This window comes from Haliaeetus albicilla, chromosome 2, assembly GCF_947461875.1.
Source record: "Haliaeetus albicilla chromosome 2, bHalAlb1.1, whole genome shotgun sequence".
In the NCBI taxonomy this organism is placed as follows: domain Eukaryota; kingdom Metazoa; phylum Chordata; class Aves; order Accipitriformes; family Accipitridae; genus Haliaeetus; species Haliaeetus albicilla.
Genome location: NC_091484.1, coordinates 73,604,882 through 73,623,806, shown reverse-complemented (window position 1 = coordinate 73,623,806; position 18,925 = coordinate 73,604,882). Strand labels below are relative to the sequence as shown.

General features: G+C 47.4%; 2 protein-coding genes across 4 annotated transcripts in view; both read right to left on the bottom strand.

Moving 5' to 3' along the window:
* Window positions 1-750: 750 nt before the first annotated feature.
* Window positions 751-9,403, bottom strand: CRYGN (crystallin gamma N). Of its 2 annotated transcripts, XM_069778237.1 has the most exons (4): window positions 9,337-9,403; window positions 8,607-8,855; window positions 6,656-6,801; window positions 751-978 (listed from the first exon to the last, which is right to left on the bottom strand). In XM_069778237.1, the coding sequence occupies exons 1-4, from the start codon at window positions 9,355-9,357 to the stop codon at window positions 843-845; spliced, it is 552 nt and encodes a 183-aa protein (XP_069634338.1). In that variant the 5' UTR covers window positions 9,358-9,403; the 3' UTR covers window positions 751-842. The 2 variants fall into 2 exon arrangements, with proteins under 2 accessions (XP_069634338.1, XP_009917585.2); XM_009919283.2 differs by lacking the exons at window positions 751-978; window positions 9,337-9,403 and having other exon boundaries at window positions 6,512-6,801; window positions 8,607-9,031.
* Window positions 9,404-17,478: 8,075 nt separating this feature from the next.
* RHEB (Ras homolog, mTORC1 binding) overlaps window positions 17,479-18,925 on the bottom strand; it is a 42,648-nt gene continuing 41,201 nt past the window's right edge. For both annotated transcript variants that reach the window (XM_069778236.1, XM_069778235.1), the window contains one exon: window positions 17,479-17,997. In XM_069778236.1, the coding sequence (XP_069634337.1) occupies window positions 17,905-17,997 (93 nt within the window). In that variant the 3' untranslated portion in view covers window positions 17,479-17,904. The remainder of the gene's footprint in view (window positions 17,998-18,925) is intronic.

Genomic DNA, 18,925 nt, shown 5'->3' with positions numbered 1-18,925 from the left:
TAGCTGAATGGGCAAGGCTGTTCCCATCCTGGCTGCCAAGCACCAAATGGGGTTCAGGGGCACCGAAACAACTGGGATGGGCTGGAAGCACCGAAGGGGCAGAAGGATGGGAAGAGGGTTGTGCGGAAAGTGACAGTGCTGTGGCTGTTATCTTTGCTGCCACCCCCTCAAAATGTCATTGTCAGCTGAAGGGCTTATGAATCAGGGAGCAAAAAGAAGATTGCTTAGGTTTTGTGCCTTCAGGGAATTTTTTTAAACATACATTTTTAATGTGTGCTGATCGAAGGTCAAAGTAACTCAGGACAAATGATTTCTACCATCACCTTTGCATCAGGACCAGCAGGTCGCACTCAGACAGATGCCACGAGTCGGTCAGATCCTGACACGATCCTCACGTGTGTCATCGTGTGGCACGAGCAGATCATCTGACGGCTGTGCGCCTGCGCTCGCAACACGCGCGTGCAGCAGTGTGACACCCTCCAGGCATCAGGAGTCAGCTGGGTTCATCGCTTGGTGGCCCTGGACAGGGCAGGGTGAACATGGGTCAGACCACAGCCATGCTGGGGAGCGAGTTCCTGGATCTGCTTGTCACCACCAGTTCTGGCCCATCACCCCCATGTCCTCCTTATAAATCACTGCAGAATAAAAAAAGCATATTCATGGCATGTAAATCAAGCTTAGAAATGTTACAAGTCCATTCCCTCTTGAACTCATGCAAGTGATGGAAAAAAAGTACTGAGAGCCGAAAGCTGGTATTTAACAATTTATTCTACAGGTCAGCGAGTGGGAAGGAGGGTGATGCCCGGTCTCAGCAGGCTATTGCTAGTAGGATGAAAGCTCAGCTAGAAGTAGTTGATGACTCTTCTGATGGACTGGACGCTCGCACTGCGTGCCTGCCACGCATTGAAGCTGCTGAACTCGCCCCGCTCCACCACGTACATACGGCCTCGGTAGTTGGGCTCCTCATACAGCACCCACCTGGGCAGAAAGGGAGGGTTACTTAGGTCCCAACAGCGTGGTCATGCAAGGTGGCCTTACGCCCACATTGAATAGATGCATTTAGGCACTGCAGTTCTGCAAAATACTGGGGCCTGATGGTCCCTCTGCAGTCCTGGTCCCATCCTGTGCACAAAAATGCCCCTGGTGGAATCAACTGCTGGTGCTTCCCCCCATTTCCAGCATAGCCTGGCAATTATCCACAGCCAGAATGGACCTTGCCTTTAGAAGAAGTTGTTTTGGGTTACACCAGCAATGAAGCCTGGGACCAGGTGCAGCCCACTTCACATTGCTGTAGGAATGGATCTCTCTGAGCTTTACCATGTGCAACAGAAACAATTTAATAGCATTTGATAGTGCTAAAGGACATGAGTCCCCTCAGCACCTGGATAAACCCATTTTGGACTGTAAGGAGAAACGTGCAATGCTTGAAGGATGTTTTACCTCTTTGAACTGACTCATTAGCTATGATGGGAATCACATCTAATAATTTCTCTCTTTGCTAGTAATTCTCAGTGGCCTCTATTTGATGCTTTCCAACAGAGAGCAGGACTTGGCTCAGTTATCTTCACTTCATCTGTATGTCCAGCATTAACTACAACTTTCCCTTGGAATACAGTCAAATAGATACAACACTCAACAACCTTGGTGACTTTGGCATGCCTGACTTCTTCACCTAGCTTGGCTACACCTTTCTCCATTTGAAGGTCTTCAAGTCAGGAGCAATTCTGATGGTCAAGAGGGACAAATTTCACTGCTCTTCTCTCCCTTTACCCCTTTGATACACACTGTGCCATGATCTTAACGTGGCCACAAGTGTCACCTCTTTCCTCTATTTAAATCCTCCATGCTTTTTAACCAGGTTTTGCCATTGGTCTGATAGTTTTAGTGAGTTTTAGTCACCCCATCATTGCTGAACTGCTCATCTCTGCCTTGTTTGTCTCTTCCCAATGTTTTTAAGGATTTTATATGGATCTCTGCTGCTTGTCACATCTATGGGCTCAGCAACGACAGCAGAGCACAAATGCAATCCTCCATTTGGTTTCTGTGGTCTGTCTCTTGGCAGGAATTCAGCTGTGACATTGGGGTTGAGACCTACTGTATGTGGGATTTCCAGGGAGAAACTCTTTTAAGTACTGGATGGGTCAAAGACTGCTGGGCCTCTGGGGTCAGACAACAGCTGGTGAACTCAGATCAGTCTGACCCAGAGCAAAAAGCTGGAGGCCTAGGGAAAAAAAGCTGTTTATAAAACCAGCCACCCACGGGCATTACTTAAAAAAAAAACAAAAAAAGGCAAAAGGTTAGGGTATTTAGACGAGCCACCTTACAGACTCCTTGACATATTTGGATTTATTTTGTGTTCCTGAGAGGACATCAGGTGGGACTGTGGTGGGTCCCTTCTCCCACCTGCCTGTGCACCGATACGGCTGGCACGTTGAGCACGTGCCTGCCTGGTGCCCCCCTCCACCCTGCTGCCCGCGCTTGCACAACCCTTTTCTGCAGCATCGCTGCAGTGTGCTCAGCCAAGGCATTCGGATCCCGAGCGTTTCCTACAAACAAGTTCCATTCTTTAGCACTTTTTGCAGCCAGTGTATATCTGAACCAGAATTACAAAGTCATCCTCAGACTTTTCCTCTGAAGCTCACTTTGCAGCACGTGGAGAAGGCTGCCCACTGCTCATATGAGTGTAACAGCAGATTGCTCTGAAGCCATGTCCCGTCCCCCACCATCACATAACCTGATGCGCAGTGTTGGAGAGCGTGCTCAGCTCTTCAGCTTAATTAAGAACAATTTATAAAATTATCCTCTTCCTCTAGATACACACCCCAGCCTTGTTCATATGACATGCATGGCTTGCTTCCTTTTCTACCCCATTCCTTCAGCTTATATGCACCTCTCCATATTTTTGGACAATCATGGGCCTCTTTCTCCATCAGCTCACCACCCCTCCCTCAAGCACTCCTGAGGAGAGCTCCCAGTCCTATTTTCAGCACCTTCCAATCACTCCCTCCTGCTAAGAATACCTAACGTTATTGAAAATACTGCATGGTGGTAGGACAGGGATATTCACAGGGCATTGCTGGCCTACCAGGTCATGGTGGATCTTTCAGCTCTGCTCTGCTCTAGGGCATCTTTCAACAGCTGGTGGACCCTGGGGGCAGTGCAGGGGGTAGAGCAGCCCCTCATAGTCACTGCCTTTCCCAAGAGTTCTGCGTTTCTCTCCAGACACACGGTTGACGTGTCTGCGCAGTCGCATTGAGGGAATGGGACAGGCCTTGGGGTAGATGGAAGCAGACTGCATGACCTGGTGTGGTGATAAGAACCCACCAGCTTGTCCCTCTGCTTAGGGGAAGGCTGCAAAAAAGAGGAATAAAAGGAATAGCAGAAAGATGGGAGTGAAGTGTATTGGCAGTGCAAGGTGATGAGTGAAGACTTGTATGGCTTACTTAGCTGTTCCTTTATTGCCTAAAATTTACGTTCTCTGAGACCATCAGTGAGAGAGGAAATCAAGTCAGTCAGGAGCCCAGAAAACAAAAAAAAGATGATCCTGTCCTCAAGCCCAGCATGGGAGAGCTGATCCAGGCACATAGCATGCAGCCCTCAAACATCTCAGTGCTGTGTTTCATTAGCACATAAACCCAAAGGACATGAGAATAAAACTCGCATGGAACCAGCTCAAGCCTTATAAGCCAAAACTGGCTGCTTGTGCTGAAAAACTAGCAGGGGAGCACTGCAGCTTCAGCCTGAACCAAGTGGGATGCTTTCCGTAGGGCTCGAGGTCACTTATTCTCCACGTAGGACATGAGCAGTGCCGTGAGCAGCTATTGCCTCTGCTGAGAAAGATGTAAGGTTTATTGAGCAGCGATGTTTGGGTACCTGTTCTGGTTGATATTTCACAGCCTGACTGCAGAACATCTACCAAATGCTTGTAAATGCTTCAGCAGAATAAATGGTTGGTCTGGTTCCTTCAAGTTATGTCACTGTAGCATAGAAAAGCCCTTTTTGGCGTATTCTCTCCTGGACTGTAAAACAAATTCAGCTTTTTAAAGTTGTATTTTCTAACCAATCCTCTGTGGAGTTGCTGAGGCACAAGGGAGGACAAGAAGCGCACATCTTCATCTAAAACCAGATGATACCATATGTGATACTGGAGCTGGCTCTGCCCGTGGGACGGGCAAAGCTGCTCGCCACGCAAACCGCAACAGCTTCCAAGGAGGCGGTAACATCTCGAAACTGCTCCGAAATAGCAATCTCATTTCCAGCATGGTTTTAACAGCTTTACCATCACCCTTCCTGGCTGTGTGGGGTAGCAGTCGCCAGCCCCAAAAGGGCAGCGGGGAAGGTGCTGGACACCCTCAGTCCCACCACTCACCATGCCAAAAGCAGATGTTTCTCTCCATTCTCGTGTTTCCAGCTGATCCATCATCACTTCCCGCAGGCACGGCCATCCCCACAAGTGCAGGCAACAGCTTTTTAACAGCACGTGACACCATCCGTGGATTTTGAAGGGGAAGCAAATATTTTTGCATCCAACGGATGTCGCGTTGCGGGAATTAAGGGGGAAAATCACAAAGCGAGAATTTGGCGGGCAGGGAGCTCAGGAGGACCCTGCTTTACACCTGCTTTCAGCATGCACAGGGTAAACCAGACCCGCTTTCAGGCTGGGGATGTGCTGGAGACAGCCTGTGGCTGAAACTCCCCTCGTCTCCGGTGATCCCCTCTCCTCTGCTCCCCAAATGGTCCTGGGATGGGTCCTGGGAGGGTTTTGCCGGGCTGAGCCCAGCACTAGCTACACCTGCAGCACCTCTGCGGTCATCTGGGCTTATATGGTCTATCTGAAGGAGAAAAGCAGTGCTGTAGTGTCCCTTTCTCCTCCCTGGTCTCACCTCTCCGCTGCCCTATCTCCTCCTTCCCTCTCTCCTCCTGCAGTCCGGAGCCAGCAGGTCCCTCTGCTCCATCCTGCCTTTTAATGGCCTCTTACAGACCCTTTGATGTGCTTGTAACAACCATGTTCCCAGGGTCTGAATGTAATGCTACAAAACTCCGCAAGTTTCCTCACCACGCTCCACTCAGCATTTTATTTTTTTCTATTTTTTTTATCACTACTCGAAGCCTTTGAGAAGTCATGTAATGTTAACATAAACAGTCTAGGCTCCCTTGCGAGGGAAAGCAAGTTTTGTGCCCCTTACGTATTTTACAGGGGAGGGGGAAAATCAATCTGAAAAATTTAAGTGCTTGAAAGTTTCTGGGCAGCTTCCCAATTTCTCAAGCTCCAGGCTCTGCTACAGGGACACATGTGGTAAATAATTGGCCCTAAAGCTCTTGCCAGAGCACTCACAGGCTCTCTCTTGGCTTTATAGCATTGATAGTCAAATGCCTTTTGCTTCAAATGCTCGGCACTAACAGAGTCTCTGGTGGGCTCCAGCCATTTCTTCTCATCGGGAGCTGGTAGCTCTGCTCCTTAGTTTTAATGAACAGCTACTGCCTGATCATAAGCCTGTTTTTTTGGAAGAGGGGAGGTCTTGGTTGAATCAGAAAGGGTCCTGCAGGACACTCGCTGTCAAGATGTCACAGGCTTGGATGGCAACAACCTTTTTCCTATTCTGGGAAACAATTGCTGTTGGACAGAGAGGGTCCAACGTCCCACACTGGGTACAGGCGAGATGCGCAATATCCAGTCCAGGACAGGTGGAGAAGAGCGTTTCTGTGCTCCCTCCTCTGCAGGGGCTCCCCTCTGCCCCGTGTCTTGCTCCAGCCACCCTCTGCCTGGCTCTGGGAGGATTTTATGGCATTCCCCTGCTCCCAGCGCACTTGCAGTGAAAATACAATTGTCGGACAGAGGAAAGGGGAGACGGCCAGATAACAACCCATTTCACAACAAGAGAAAAAACATAAGAAGGACCGACACCATTGAGAAAATGCAAATTGGCACCCGACAGCAAGAAAAAGGCAAAGCTGCCATCCTGCCAAGGCTTTTAAGAGCATCTGCAGGGGCAGGAGGATGGGGCTGAGCATCAGTAACATGTCTGCAAAGCGGGTTCACGGGACACCGAGGGTGACCAAAAACCCCCATTGGGGTGGCTGCGCATCACCATCACAGTTGCCCCTGTCTTTCAGAGGCAGGATTTAATTTTAAGGCGAGACGCCGCTGCCTCATTTTTGCTGTCCAAGGAGGAGGTTTCTGGTATTGCAGCAAGCCTTGGAGAAGCCACTTGCAAAGCAAAAGCCCTGACCTGCATCACCTGGAGCCATCCAACCACCCTCCCCAAAATACTCTGCGTGGATTTTAAAAAAGTGGTTGGAAACATGGACAGAAACATTTAAAAAAAAGAAAGAAAGAAAAGGTGGTCTTAGGCTTCTTGTTTCATACACCTTAAAAAGGTGTCTCAGAGCTCTTGTAGCTTGTGCTTAGCAGCCACCCTCCAAAATTCATGCCCCCTTGAAGCAGCTCTCAATGGGCAGGCACCAAAGTTCACCTTTAAACCATAGGCTGAATTCAGATCTTCAGGCTTTCTCCACGTCCCCCCAGCATCGACGGGCTTTTCCATGATGGGGGGAGTCCCTGCAGCCTCCTCGCTCCCCTGCGGTGCTGGGCACAAAGGGCACAGGGCAGGGAGCACCGCAGCGGCTGCATGCTGGGACACACGCGGTTACTTACGCGCCGTCCCCGTACACTTTGAGGGCGTTGATGCAGGTCTTGTCCCAGCCTTGTCCCTGCAGGAAGGAGCAATCTTCCGTCAGCTCCAGGCTGGGACCGCTAAAATGGCTCCCCTCAAATATTTCAATCCTGTAATGCTCGCCGTGCTGGGGACAAAGGGATTCGAATCAACCAAAAAAAAAAAAAAAAAAAAAAGCAGCAAATTATTTCCCCGGCTTTTATAAGACAAAAAGGAAGATGGAAGATGGAAGTGTTGGAAGGGGAATGTGAAAAGCAGTCCAACACACCAGTGCTGGCATGCACAGAGCACGCACAAACTCGTGCCACCTCCCAGCACACCACACCAACCAGAAAAGCAGCCAGAAAACCCTCCTCTCCGCACCCAGCTGCACTTTCCTACAGCTGCCATCCACGTGCTAACACATTGCTTAGGGGATGCGTTGTGCTCAGGTACACGTAGCCCCCTGCCCATCTGAAGATCCTCCCCAGCGGCCCACAAACCCTCCATCCCAAATACAGCATCAGCTACAGCCCTGGCCCTCCATGCACTTATATAGCAAGAAAAGGTATATATCCAGAATGTACAAAGATGTTAGACTATTCCCCTAAACTAATTTACATTGCCTCCAGTTCACATGTAGCTGCTATTCCTGATGGGACATGTTGTGCCTTTCTTTAGGGAAAATTAAAAAAAGGAAAAGAAAAGAAAACTTCCTAGCATCATCAGTGCTGCATGAGGACTTGAGGGTGACATGATATAAAATCCCCTGGGGAGATTTCTGCAGCCTGCAGCATAGATATTTTGGACCAAACAAGCTGAAAGGATATTTTTAAGCAGAATTCAAAGAATACTTAAATGCATTTTTCAAATAAACAACGTCAACGCACAAGAAGGCTGGGCTGCTATGCCAAACCCCACAGCACGCGGCCGCCGGCAGCAGCCGAACAGATACCGTGCCTGAGCAAACATTCCTCCTGGAATCTGCGCTGCAGAAATGCCTTAAAACACTCGCTGGCATCTCACAGGGAAAATCACGGGCCAGGGAAGAAGGAGCACGTCCTCATACTGGCCGGGCTCCAGGACCCAGGGCAGAGCATCCCTCCCTGTACAGACCGCAGAGATGCTTTGGGGAGGATGTTACAAACCTGAAACAAACGCACCGCTGTACCAAAAAAGCAGCTTTGGGGCCAGCGAGAAACCCCACCAGCTCCAAGTGGGTTCATCATTGCCCCAGGGGTCATCAGTGATAGAAGAGGCAAATGGAAAGACCTAACCCAGATTCATTTTATTTTGCTACTTTTTAATCTTTCCAATTAAACCTTCCTCTGGGTGGTGCTTTTAAAAGCTTCATAAGGGAAGGGCTATCTAGTATGGGGAAAAAATCGGTTTTAGTTTAGGATTACTGGAGGGGGTTTGCAACAGCAGAGAATTCAGCTAAAATTTGCCAGGAGCAGCCCAGCTGCCCCATAGGTCTGGTTCGGAAAGCCCTTGGGCTGCACGCTCCCCCTCCGGGATCGTGGGGAGCCACGGCTGCTGTGGCTCAAACTTGCCTTGGGCAACGAACCCCCTTCTTAATTCCCCTGTATTTCATAGCAACTCACAGTAAAAAAAAGCACATAACGCCGGCAGGACCTTGCCACCTCATCTGAAAAACCACGGGAAAAATCTCATCCCGTTAAAGCCGCTGCATGTCATGCCACGGAAGGAAAGCAACGTGTCCCGGAAGGCACGGGAAACCGCGACTCGGCTTTGCGGCTTGTGCAGACCGCTCCAAGGGGGGACAAACCTTCCCTCGGAGACTATTTCCTTCTCAACAGGATGTATTATTTCTAAAGAGCGCAGATTTTTATTACGCTTTTTCACAAGTTTCAGGGAAAATAAAGCCCAACGGCAGCTCCGTCCCACCGATGCTCCAGCCGGGAGAGCGAAATGCGAGCGGCATCCACTCACCATCCCGACGGGCCGGCAGGAGCCCAGGTGGTCACTGCGGCCGTTCCAGCGATAGAAATCGGGGTACTCGCCGTGCTCCAGGATGTACTGCTGCCCTCGGAAATCGGGGTGATCGAAGCAGACCCAAGCCCCGCTCTGGACACAGATGGAGTTGACCCGGTTGAGGAAACCTCGGTCCTGGAAGCTGCCGCAGCTGCCGCAGACCTCCAGCTTTCTGCCCGTGAAGCATTTGCCTTCGTAGAAAGTGATCTGGGGGAGGGAGGAGAACAGGCTGGCAGTGAGGAGCAGGGGCACAGCCAGAGCCCCATTTTGAGCAGATGGGAATCTCTTGCAGATGCATCGTTTTAGGATGGTTTGGGTTTGTTTTGTTTTTTGTTTTGTTTTTTTTTTAGCTGCTTTCCAGCAAGAGGAGCACGGCATCACTGGCATTTTTTCCTAAGAACCGTATTTGTTTTTCTGGGAAAGCGGCGCATCCCGCATTTACGACACTTCTCGCCGCCTCGTGCTTGCTCACACATATTTCCAGCAGGAATGTTTAAACAGGAAACTCAGCTCCCAAAACGCAGCTCCTTCTGCCGCACCCTCCCCGTCCCTACTACCAAATTTGCTCCCGGTATCACCACTCACATCGCATCCTCCGCAATATTATCCTAACTTACTCCTTCAACCCGGAGGATGCTCAGGCTCTCCGGTCCCAGGCTGAAAGGGAAGCGGTTGGGTCATTACTTACTTTTCCTGAGTATTGAGACATTTTCTGCTGGCTGCTATCCAAGACCAAAAGCAGGAGCCAAACCAAAACTGCGATGGACAGAAACGTTGGACACCCCGCTATATAGCAGCCAGCGGGAGGGGGGAGTTGGGGCTGGTGTCGTGAGGGCTTTTTAACAAAGCAGTGGGAATGGGGGGCTTTACGCTTTCCTGCTTCGTAGGCAGAACCACCAGTAACGGGGCCTGCTGAGTCCGGGGTTTTGATTTTGGGCAGACGATCTGACAAAAGATTTGCTTGGCAGGGCTTTGGTCGATTAGCGGTGCACATTGACTGCTCCTTTTTGAAGAAATTCTCCCCCCCCCCCCCTTTTCCCTTTTTTCTCTCCTTTTTAATCCTCTTTTTTTAGAGCAGACAAGAAGTAAATATGGAAACAGCAGCATCTCTAAGCATGGCATGTATTTTCTCTGTATTGGGTTTGCTTCTTTTTATTGTTTTTTCCTAGCTTCTCACCTATTGCAGTGCGGCAGCCAAAAGCAAGCATTCTTGGAAGACTCCTCACCAATAATACATTGCACTCCATCCGTCAAAGCAATGGTTCCTCATTCAACCTTCAAACCTCTTTAAACAGCATCTTCAAAAGCCAAGGACCTAATCCCCTCTGAAGCACAAAGATCGGTCTCAAAGCCACCAACGAGTCGTTTTTATGAATGTTTTGATCTTTCAGCACTGAAGCACCAAGACACAGGTATAAGTCAGGATTAGAGGGATTTTTTTAAGCCATACTGTTGACCGTAACATAATATTTCCCATATAGCTGCAATTACGGCTTCAGAATCTGGCACCTCAAATACCAGCCCAAGTAAAAGCTGCTTCATATTCCATATAAGAGCATCCAGAGACTTTAACAGTCTTATTCTCAGGGCAAATAGCAAGGGAAACCCCCAACCCATAAACCCCATCATTTTATAGTAATGAGCCAGGCTAGGAAGAGATAAAGGGGCTGGCCCATGGACCAACACGCAGAGACATACCAGGGTACCGTGTTAAAAGGAGATTTGCCTTTTATGCTATTTAATAGCTCTGGAAGAGACTTCACACCCAGCTCCTACTCATCAAATCCTCCTGTTCATCACCCATGGGGCCCCTGTCACCTCCCCCTGCCACCGCCACTCCGCTCTCCAGACGATCAGGCACACGCTTCAAATCCAAACCCTAAAAACTCATTTCTTGGCAGGTTGCTCCCGTCTGCGCACGTGCCAGCAGCCTCGCTCAGCAACCCCGCTCTGCTGCCTTGGTTCACCACTTCGTTTCAAGATTAAAGACCGTTTGGGAAGAAAGGATGTCATTATTAAGGCTTAAACGTATGCCGCCCTTTCAATTAAGATATAAAAGTTAATAAGCGCGTGTGCACGCACACGTAGGCTGAGGTGGAAGACGTCGCGTTGACTGGGATGCGCTGGAAGGAGGAGGGAGGTGGCATGTTGTGTTTGGAGAAGAAATGCATCCTTCAGCTGATGCAGGTAAACCTGCCCCGGCATCACAGAAATGTTGTTTACGTTTATATGTTCTGATGGAAGATGGGAAATAATGAATAAACGCCTCACTGAATTAAAAAAAAAAACCTTACCCAAACCCTCATTGAAATGCTGGTGTTATTTTCTAGGTGCTAAATTAGTCACCAGATGGTGTGAGAAAAGTAACAGCGCATAGAAAGTCCCACTTGGAAGAGCGGCAGCCAGGGCAGGGGGCATTAGTGGCATCCCCAAAACCAGCCCTTCCCCATGGCCTTGTACTTAGTGCCCTGGGAGGGAAGGAGGAGATGTGTCCCTCTTCTGAGTCACGGCTGGGAGCACCAGGGTGACGAGGTGGCCCCGTCATTGGCGTTGGGACCCAACTCTCCCATCCATTGGTGTCATAACAGCCCACGTGCTCTTTGCGTTGGCCATGAGCTGTTCGGTGCCTGGAGAGGAAGACCCACAGCATCCATGACAAACTGGCCCTAAAGTACCCAGTAAAGCAAACACTACCGCAGGAGGAGGTTTTTACAGAACCGCAAAAGCCTGGTTTCCTCCGGCTCTGTCTCATGATGGGATTTTCCTGTTCCTCCTAAGGTGCAAGCTTTAATTAAATGTGCAGGAACTTGATGTATTTGAGACTTGTGCCTGGCTGTTAGATTTGTTAGAAGTTGTCCAACAGGTTCAAAAGCTATTTTAGGAGAGATAGAAAGAGGGTGTGACAACTTTATTCTCATTTCTTTGAGAAACCACATGAAAGATATGAAACAACAAAAGACCCATCTCTAGAAAAAAGGAAAACAGTGAGGAAAAAAGAATATTGAAGAATGGCAAATCATAATTCCTGGACAAACCCCTTTAATTCCTTGCAAAGGATGGAAAGGCTGCCAATAGAAGAGAAAACAGCAGCCTGAGAAGCCTGTGGCCACTAGCAGCCTTTCAGGCACGCGATGCTGGGGCAGACCTTGCCTCCTGCTCATGCCCAGGTGCAGGATCACATCCCATCATGGTGCCCCACACTAACAGGGTCGTGGGCAGCCTTCCTTGGCTGTGGCTGTTTAAAGGATGAAGCATTGGAAACATGAATTTACAAGTTCGAGCGTTCGGCTTTAACAGACAAAACCCCAAAGTCTTGAGATATTTTTTGCACGTCTTGGTTTCGAGGGAGTGAAATCGGGCTTGACGTCAGCAGGGACGGCTCCGGGCTGTGCTATCCCTGCCTGCCTTTGCTGCCGCGAGGCCGAGGAGTGCGGCGGTCAGAGACAATTTGCTCCGACTCCAGGTCAGAACCAGGGGGGTGAGAAAACAGAACACCTCAACCATGCAAGATGGCCAAGGCTGGTTTCAAGTCCATTTGTAACCCTGCAGTTATGTCTCCAACAAAACAGGGGCTGGAAGGACTCGATGCCACAGGATGCTGTCGGTGCCAACACTAGTCACAGAGATAGACCCAGCCATGCTAGAAACCAGAACTCAACCACCCAGGACAAAAACAACCTGCATGGATAAAAGTGGTGGCTCCTGGCCACCACCCCGCTCTCCTCCCCGCATCGCACCTACACACAGGATCTGGACACAGCTCTTGTCCTCTTACAAAGCTATTGCCATGACACACCAAGGGATTGCGAGCAAAGCTACATTGGCATAAATAAGCCCAGGCTGGGTGGTTTTCAAAACGCAGCCGTGAGATGCCACCACCTCTTTCCATGGGCTGTTACTTTATGGTGGTGATTTTTCCGTGCAGCTCAGCAGACACTGGCCATCACACATGTCCAGCCCAGCAATACGCCCAGCAATAATCTGCAGCATTAGGTGGTGCTGGCAGAAGGACGCTGCCGCCGAATGACCCAAGTTACGGTAGGAAGACGTCAAACTTGCTCCTTCTGTGACACAGAGATTTCAAGAGAGCAGGGCGTGATGCCTGGAGGTCAATCTTTGGGAGTGACCTCGCTAATGCTAACAGGAATATTTCTTAGCAGAGGCTGAGCAGGATTAGCATTCTGCTCAGAGGTACCTACTATGGCCAGTACAACCCCACACAAGTAATAATTACGTGAGCAACAGCCAAGGATTCACACCGCATCCTCTGAAAGGGCCACGCTTCAGCTTCTGGAGGAGCTTTTAGTATTTGCAAAGCAGCGTAAGACCAGGCACAGGAAACATCCGTATCCCCGGGCTTTCAAAACACTATCTTGCTTTAAAAAGCTCACAGATTTCTTCGCATACCTCAGTATGAAATACTTCTAGCTCATTAGGTATGGAACAACCATGGAAGGTTTTTTGGCTTGCTGCTGAAAAGGACGAGCACATCTTGTGGGCCACTTCAGAGCAGCAACAGAGTGAGAAGCCATCCTTAAGACTCAAGGCAGAGTTTCTATATTAAATCCATGTTGCTTAAGACCTAGCCCACCTCACACCAGTTGCCAAAGCACCGATTTCCGCTGGTGATTAACCCATTTCCAGTGCCTGGGTACACCACATGCTGCCTGAGCAAACCCTGTCACAGAATAACAGTTCAGATCTGGCCAGGTTCCTTCTAGGAAAAATAGCTCCTCACCTTGGAGTTGGGACCTGCTGGTCAGGTTTAGCCAAATATTTATTAGCAGCATTGCAGAGATAGATATTGAAAAAATCTGTAAAAGCTTGTTTTCAGCAATATTCTGCTTTATGATCAGCACCACTGCAGCTCACCGCACATCTCAGTAAGCATCTGACGGAGATAGGACTTGGATTTCCTTTTAGAAAACATCAGCAAGCCCAGGGTTTTGCGTGAAATCCTTTCAGTTTTCATCTTATTTCAAAAGAGAAAGGTTCCAGTAGGGAAATAGGACACCTAAGAAAAAGCTGGATGCTGAGGTCACCCATCACCCAGACCTGGCTTAGCCATGTTTCCCCTGTGCCCATAACGAGTTGAAGGCATCTGTGCAAAGGTTCTCATTCCCGCTCCCCAGCTGTCAAAGGGGAGTAATTTTGACCTTATTAGATGAGGTTGTGAAGATTAGCAAGTAGTATTAACAAGATGCTCGGAAGATGAGCAGTACTGATTACATAAGGACTAATTAAAACCTGTTGATTTCTCCTTCTCAAGAGGCTACAGCACAGCAGTGCCAATTAGCAGGGTAAGCCCAGCAAGCCCGGCTGCATCGTCACCACCTGCACCGCGCTTGCACCACGCTGCACACAGCAGCTGGTGACACCTGCACGGAGCAGCAGCACAAATTCTTTAGCAACAAAGGTGTAAGATTACACATTTCTCTTGAAGAAGGTAAAACCAAAAAAATACGTACCCATTACAAAGGGTAGATGTAGGCCACCCTTCTCATTTCAGGCTGCTGCCCATCTTGTACTTCAAAGGAAATTGCTGCAAGTTGGGACAGACCCAGCTGGATGTTTTACACTCACCTGTGTCAGAAACAAGGGTAACTGCAAAAGTTGTCCTTCATCACTTCCAGGGTGCAAGTTTGGACATAAAAACTTTTCTGTTCAAAGAAACTAGAAAATGGAAAGCCTAAAGTCTTCACCATTGCCTCCAACGCTGCAAGAACTTCCTCAGCAAAGTCCAGTTTCAGCCCACACTCCTCTGCCCTTGGTCGAGGAACAACATAAGGCTGCCTGGTCCACATACTACAATACAGCTACTGCAGACATAAGGCAGCAGTAAAAAAACTTTTCCAGCTTTTTTCTTCTCCAGCGTGCATTCACCAACCCTTTGCAGAAGCTGGGAAGAAGCGTTAGGCAAAAGACTCCACAGACCCAAAGCAGGCTTGTCTCCAAGTCTTTCCTCTTCTGGAGTTAATTTGGCAGGGATAAAGTTTGCTACACATAGAAAAAAAAGGAAAAGGAAGGATCACTTATCCACTTTCTGCCTGCAGCCCATCCTCTGCTTGCTGAGCTGCGCCAGCCCCACCGCTTTCCTCGTCCTCAGCATTTCCATGCGTGGCAGGCTGGGAGATGGGCAGACTCAGTCTCTTGGGCTCAGGATACCGTGAGGTTTCTCAGTATTCACGCAACAAAGCAAGGAGTTGGACAGGAGCACAAGCAAAGCAGGAGTCATTTCCAGAACAGCACATTTTAAATCCACGCAAGTCAATGGGAATTTAACTTGACTTATGGTAGTTAAATTTTGTTCGTTTCCTCAACAGGAAAAGGATCTTTGCACTTTCATCTTTGCCAATGATCATCCCTTAAGAATAAGGCTGGGCCCTATTAAGTGTATAGCAAATTTTTTCTAGCCTGGGCCAGAGAACTTCCTTCATGACTTACCTTTTAATCCATGCACCACTTATCACAATCCTCCAGGAGCCTCTAAAGGATCAGGGCAGCTCCCAGACAAGGCTGTAGAAATTCATCAATTCCAGGCAAGCAGCAGTTTGCTAGATACCGACTTCTTGCTTCTGTACATAACACAGGGCTTCCAAGATTGCCCACCACCCCGTTTTAGGGCTCTCACAGTGAAGAGCCTAACCCGTGCCAAGTCATAAGTCAGTATAAGGAAGCATGAGGCTGCCCCAGCCTCCATTAGACTCCAACTGCTGGAGGGTGCTGAGAAGCCAACTGAAGTCTCTGTACAGCAAAGGACAAGTAGTTCACTGATCACACTTGACTGTACATTTCATTAAAACTCCAAGACTTGCATATGGCTGGTCTTTAGATCTTATTAGCAGAGAAAAGCTTGGACAAGTGGAATAATTTACATTTCTTACTGGACAAGCCAGCAACAGTAGAAAGGAAACAACATACGTCGATGGATTCAATTCATCAGCTATTACAGAAAATGCAAGAGCAGTACATGTATGTGAAGTCTTGGAAGTTCCCATTGCAAATCTTCCAGAGAACCTGCACTTGCCTTTAAGCCCCCCATGAAAAGCCTCACCCCTGGAAGGTAGGACCTTGATTAGCCCAGGACTATCAAGTTGCACATTTCCTCATCCATCTCCTCTAAAGCCTTAGCAGCTGGCACACCTCAAGCACCAATGCCGCAGCTATCTCAGGCTTTAGATTGATCACCAGTACACATGCAGCCATTACTTTACAAAAAAAAAAAAAAGAGTAAATGTGGTCATTGAGGTTTCTGGTATTCCAGAACTTCTACCATGTGATGTAGACCACATAACATTGTGTCCATGATGCAATGCCACAGAATCTGGTCATGCAACAAGTCATCTATCACCTCATGATTAGCCAATGAAGGATACTACCAAACAGATGCATATTGTTCCTGTGTTCCACACACCATTTTCCAAATCCTCAGCAACTTCATTATCAGCCAAACTACCCTCATTCCACTGTTGCAGGTTCTTGTGAAGGAAACCCACTGCACAGCCCCAGATCAGTCTGGTTCTGAAATCAAGGCACATACTGGTTTCCTTGAATGAGCACTCCAACTTTGCTGAACTTCAGCAATCTGTCATAGATGACAATCACCCAGCTACAGAACCTGTATGTGACACAGGGTGTGAAAATTCAGGTAATAGAAAGGAGTTTTCAGAAACTTTGGGAAATATCCTAAATGGAGGGGAAAAGAAGGCAACTTTTTTTGCCAGGAAGCCAGTTAATATCATGGTGACAAAAGAAAGTAGTAAGTTTTTCTACATACACTGTTAATTGAGGGCTTTAGACCATTTTCTATATAATATGAAGGAACCATTGTACAAGAAATGAAGAAATTAGACATGCTAAATTTGCGTCTTTCAGCAGAGACCAAAATGCAAAAGCTAATTCTGGTTGCAAAAACACTGCAAGTTTCCCTTTCATATTATTCCTGCCAGAAATTAAATTTTCAAATGGACACAAAAATGCAAGAGAAACACTTCATTTAATTAACTGTTCCCCAAATCAGCCTCATTTGTTTTGTTGTTGTTTGTGGTTTTGTTTTGCTTTTAAACACAAAGTAGGTCAACTGCACATTTTTTTAAAAATACATAGTTGAAGTAGTTTGTTTCCAGACTTAAGACACTAAAGCTTGTTAAGCCCCTAGTCCAAAAGCCAAGCAAAAACTTGCAACTGGTTCGGAGAAGCTGCCCAGAGGTGTGCTGGGACCCCGACACTGTGAACGGCCATGTGCCAGGACACCACTCACCTCTATCAGTGCTATCCAGATGCAAAAAATACAGGAATGCATCATAAACACCCCACATCAATTTGTTCACGACGTGCAATTTATTTTAAATGACATTTCTGTTTTCTTAGCAAGTCTACATTTGTGACCTGGATAAATCCACTCCATCCTGACAGCACTCCTAGTTACAAGTCCATGTGAACAGTCTGTAGCACAGGTGTATGCTGGCCCCTTACTTGGGACAGATCTGCGCACCCTTTACTCCACAACTCTTTAACAGGTTACAGAGGAAAAATACAGTGCAGGTTGTCTGACTGAAAACCCAAACCTTCCCCTCCAAATCAAAGGTGTCACTTCACTTGTGTCTCCTTCCCACGAACGAGCACAAAGCACAGCTGAGCTACTTGGCCAGCCGGGAGTTCTAGCAGCAAAAAATGGTTGGGATCACTCGCAAACAACTTCCCGAGCAATAGTCAAACCATCCACTGGCTCCAAGGATCTCACGCCTCCTCTTAAGGTCAGCAGGTGAACATTTTTCATACAAAAAAAAAGTTGATACGGAATAATCAACAAAACGTTATAAACAGAGCATTTAAGGTTTGCAGCTATTTTATTTACAAGTATACATTTAACACAAAGAAACACTGATATCCAAGCCTAGTTAATAGTAGTGTAACAATATGCATCATTTTGATGATTATTCTAACCAACAAACTACACTGAAAAATTAATGCCAGTAAAATTCTTGGTCATAATATTAAGAAATACAATATATAAATTGAAAATATGATTGCTTAAAATTTGAAAATGGAAGTGAAGCCATTTGCACAGGAGTCAGAGTTTAACATAATCTGAAGGGAAAGGCTCCAAACCAACTGTTTATCTTTCAGGTTAACAGAAGAAAAAAAAATAAAAATAAAAAAAAAAAAAGAAGCATAGTTTATCCTTAAAGATAATGGGCAGTTTTGCTTCTTCAGGTAGAATGTATTCCCAGTGTTTTCAGGTTTTGCAGTGGAATTACATTACTGAGCATGAAGACTTCCCTTGTGAAGCTGCCCCATCGATCTTTTCTGCCTCCAAAATTATCCTCTTAAAAACATCAACGGCAGTCTGTAAAGAGAGAATACAGCATTAGTAGGTAAGGAGAAACTGCCCACTCCCTGAAAAAATAATTTAAAAAAGATGTTAGCAGTTTTACCGGCTACACCAGCAGACAAATGCACATCCAAAGCTTATTCCAAAATCAAAGAGGGAAAATAGGGTAATTTCAGTTTTGAACACAACCTTTTGGAAGAAAAGTGTAAACCCCTATTCCACAGCAATCCTCAGCTATTTTCTCCATCACTGCAGGAAGGGCAAGTATAAACTGAGCCATACTCACAACAGAGCTAATAACTATAATTCGGTTTTATTTTAAATAGTAAGCTTGCACTGAGTGACTGACAGCATTGAAGATTCTGATGCTGTGCTGCTCCAGAGAATAAACCAATTTATTTCCTTTAAGGAATCTTTAAGATTCCAAGTACTTGCACAGAAGGCAGCAGATTTTTCAGCTCAAAACACTGACTTTCACAGCCCAGCATAAGGGTTACTTGAATATTCTTAATTTTCTCATCTTACCTATAGGTTGCAAGACACGGTGCAAGAACACGAGGGGAAAACATGAGCCAAACTAGCCATTGCCTAATATTAAGCAATATCCTTTGATAAAGTCCTTCTGAGAGTAAGGGGCTTTGTATTTTAAACAGCTTGAACTATAGGATAGCCATTGCTAACATGGTCAGGCTCATACATTCTAGCTTACTGTATGGAGCATACAGGATTACACAGAGTCCCTCTGCAAAATCACAAGCCACACATGCACTATGGATCCCTTCACTCCTTCAGAGGGAAGGCAGCAAGTACCCTCAGAGTAGGGGTCACTTGTTCTGCTATCAACTCCGCTTGGTCTACACCGAATCTCCTCCCTCCACACTGAGCATAAAGCAGTCTGGTGAAAAAGGCTCTTCCCTGCTGAAGCACCAGGCGAGGAAACAGA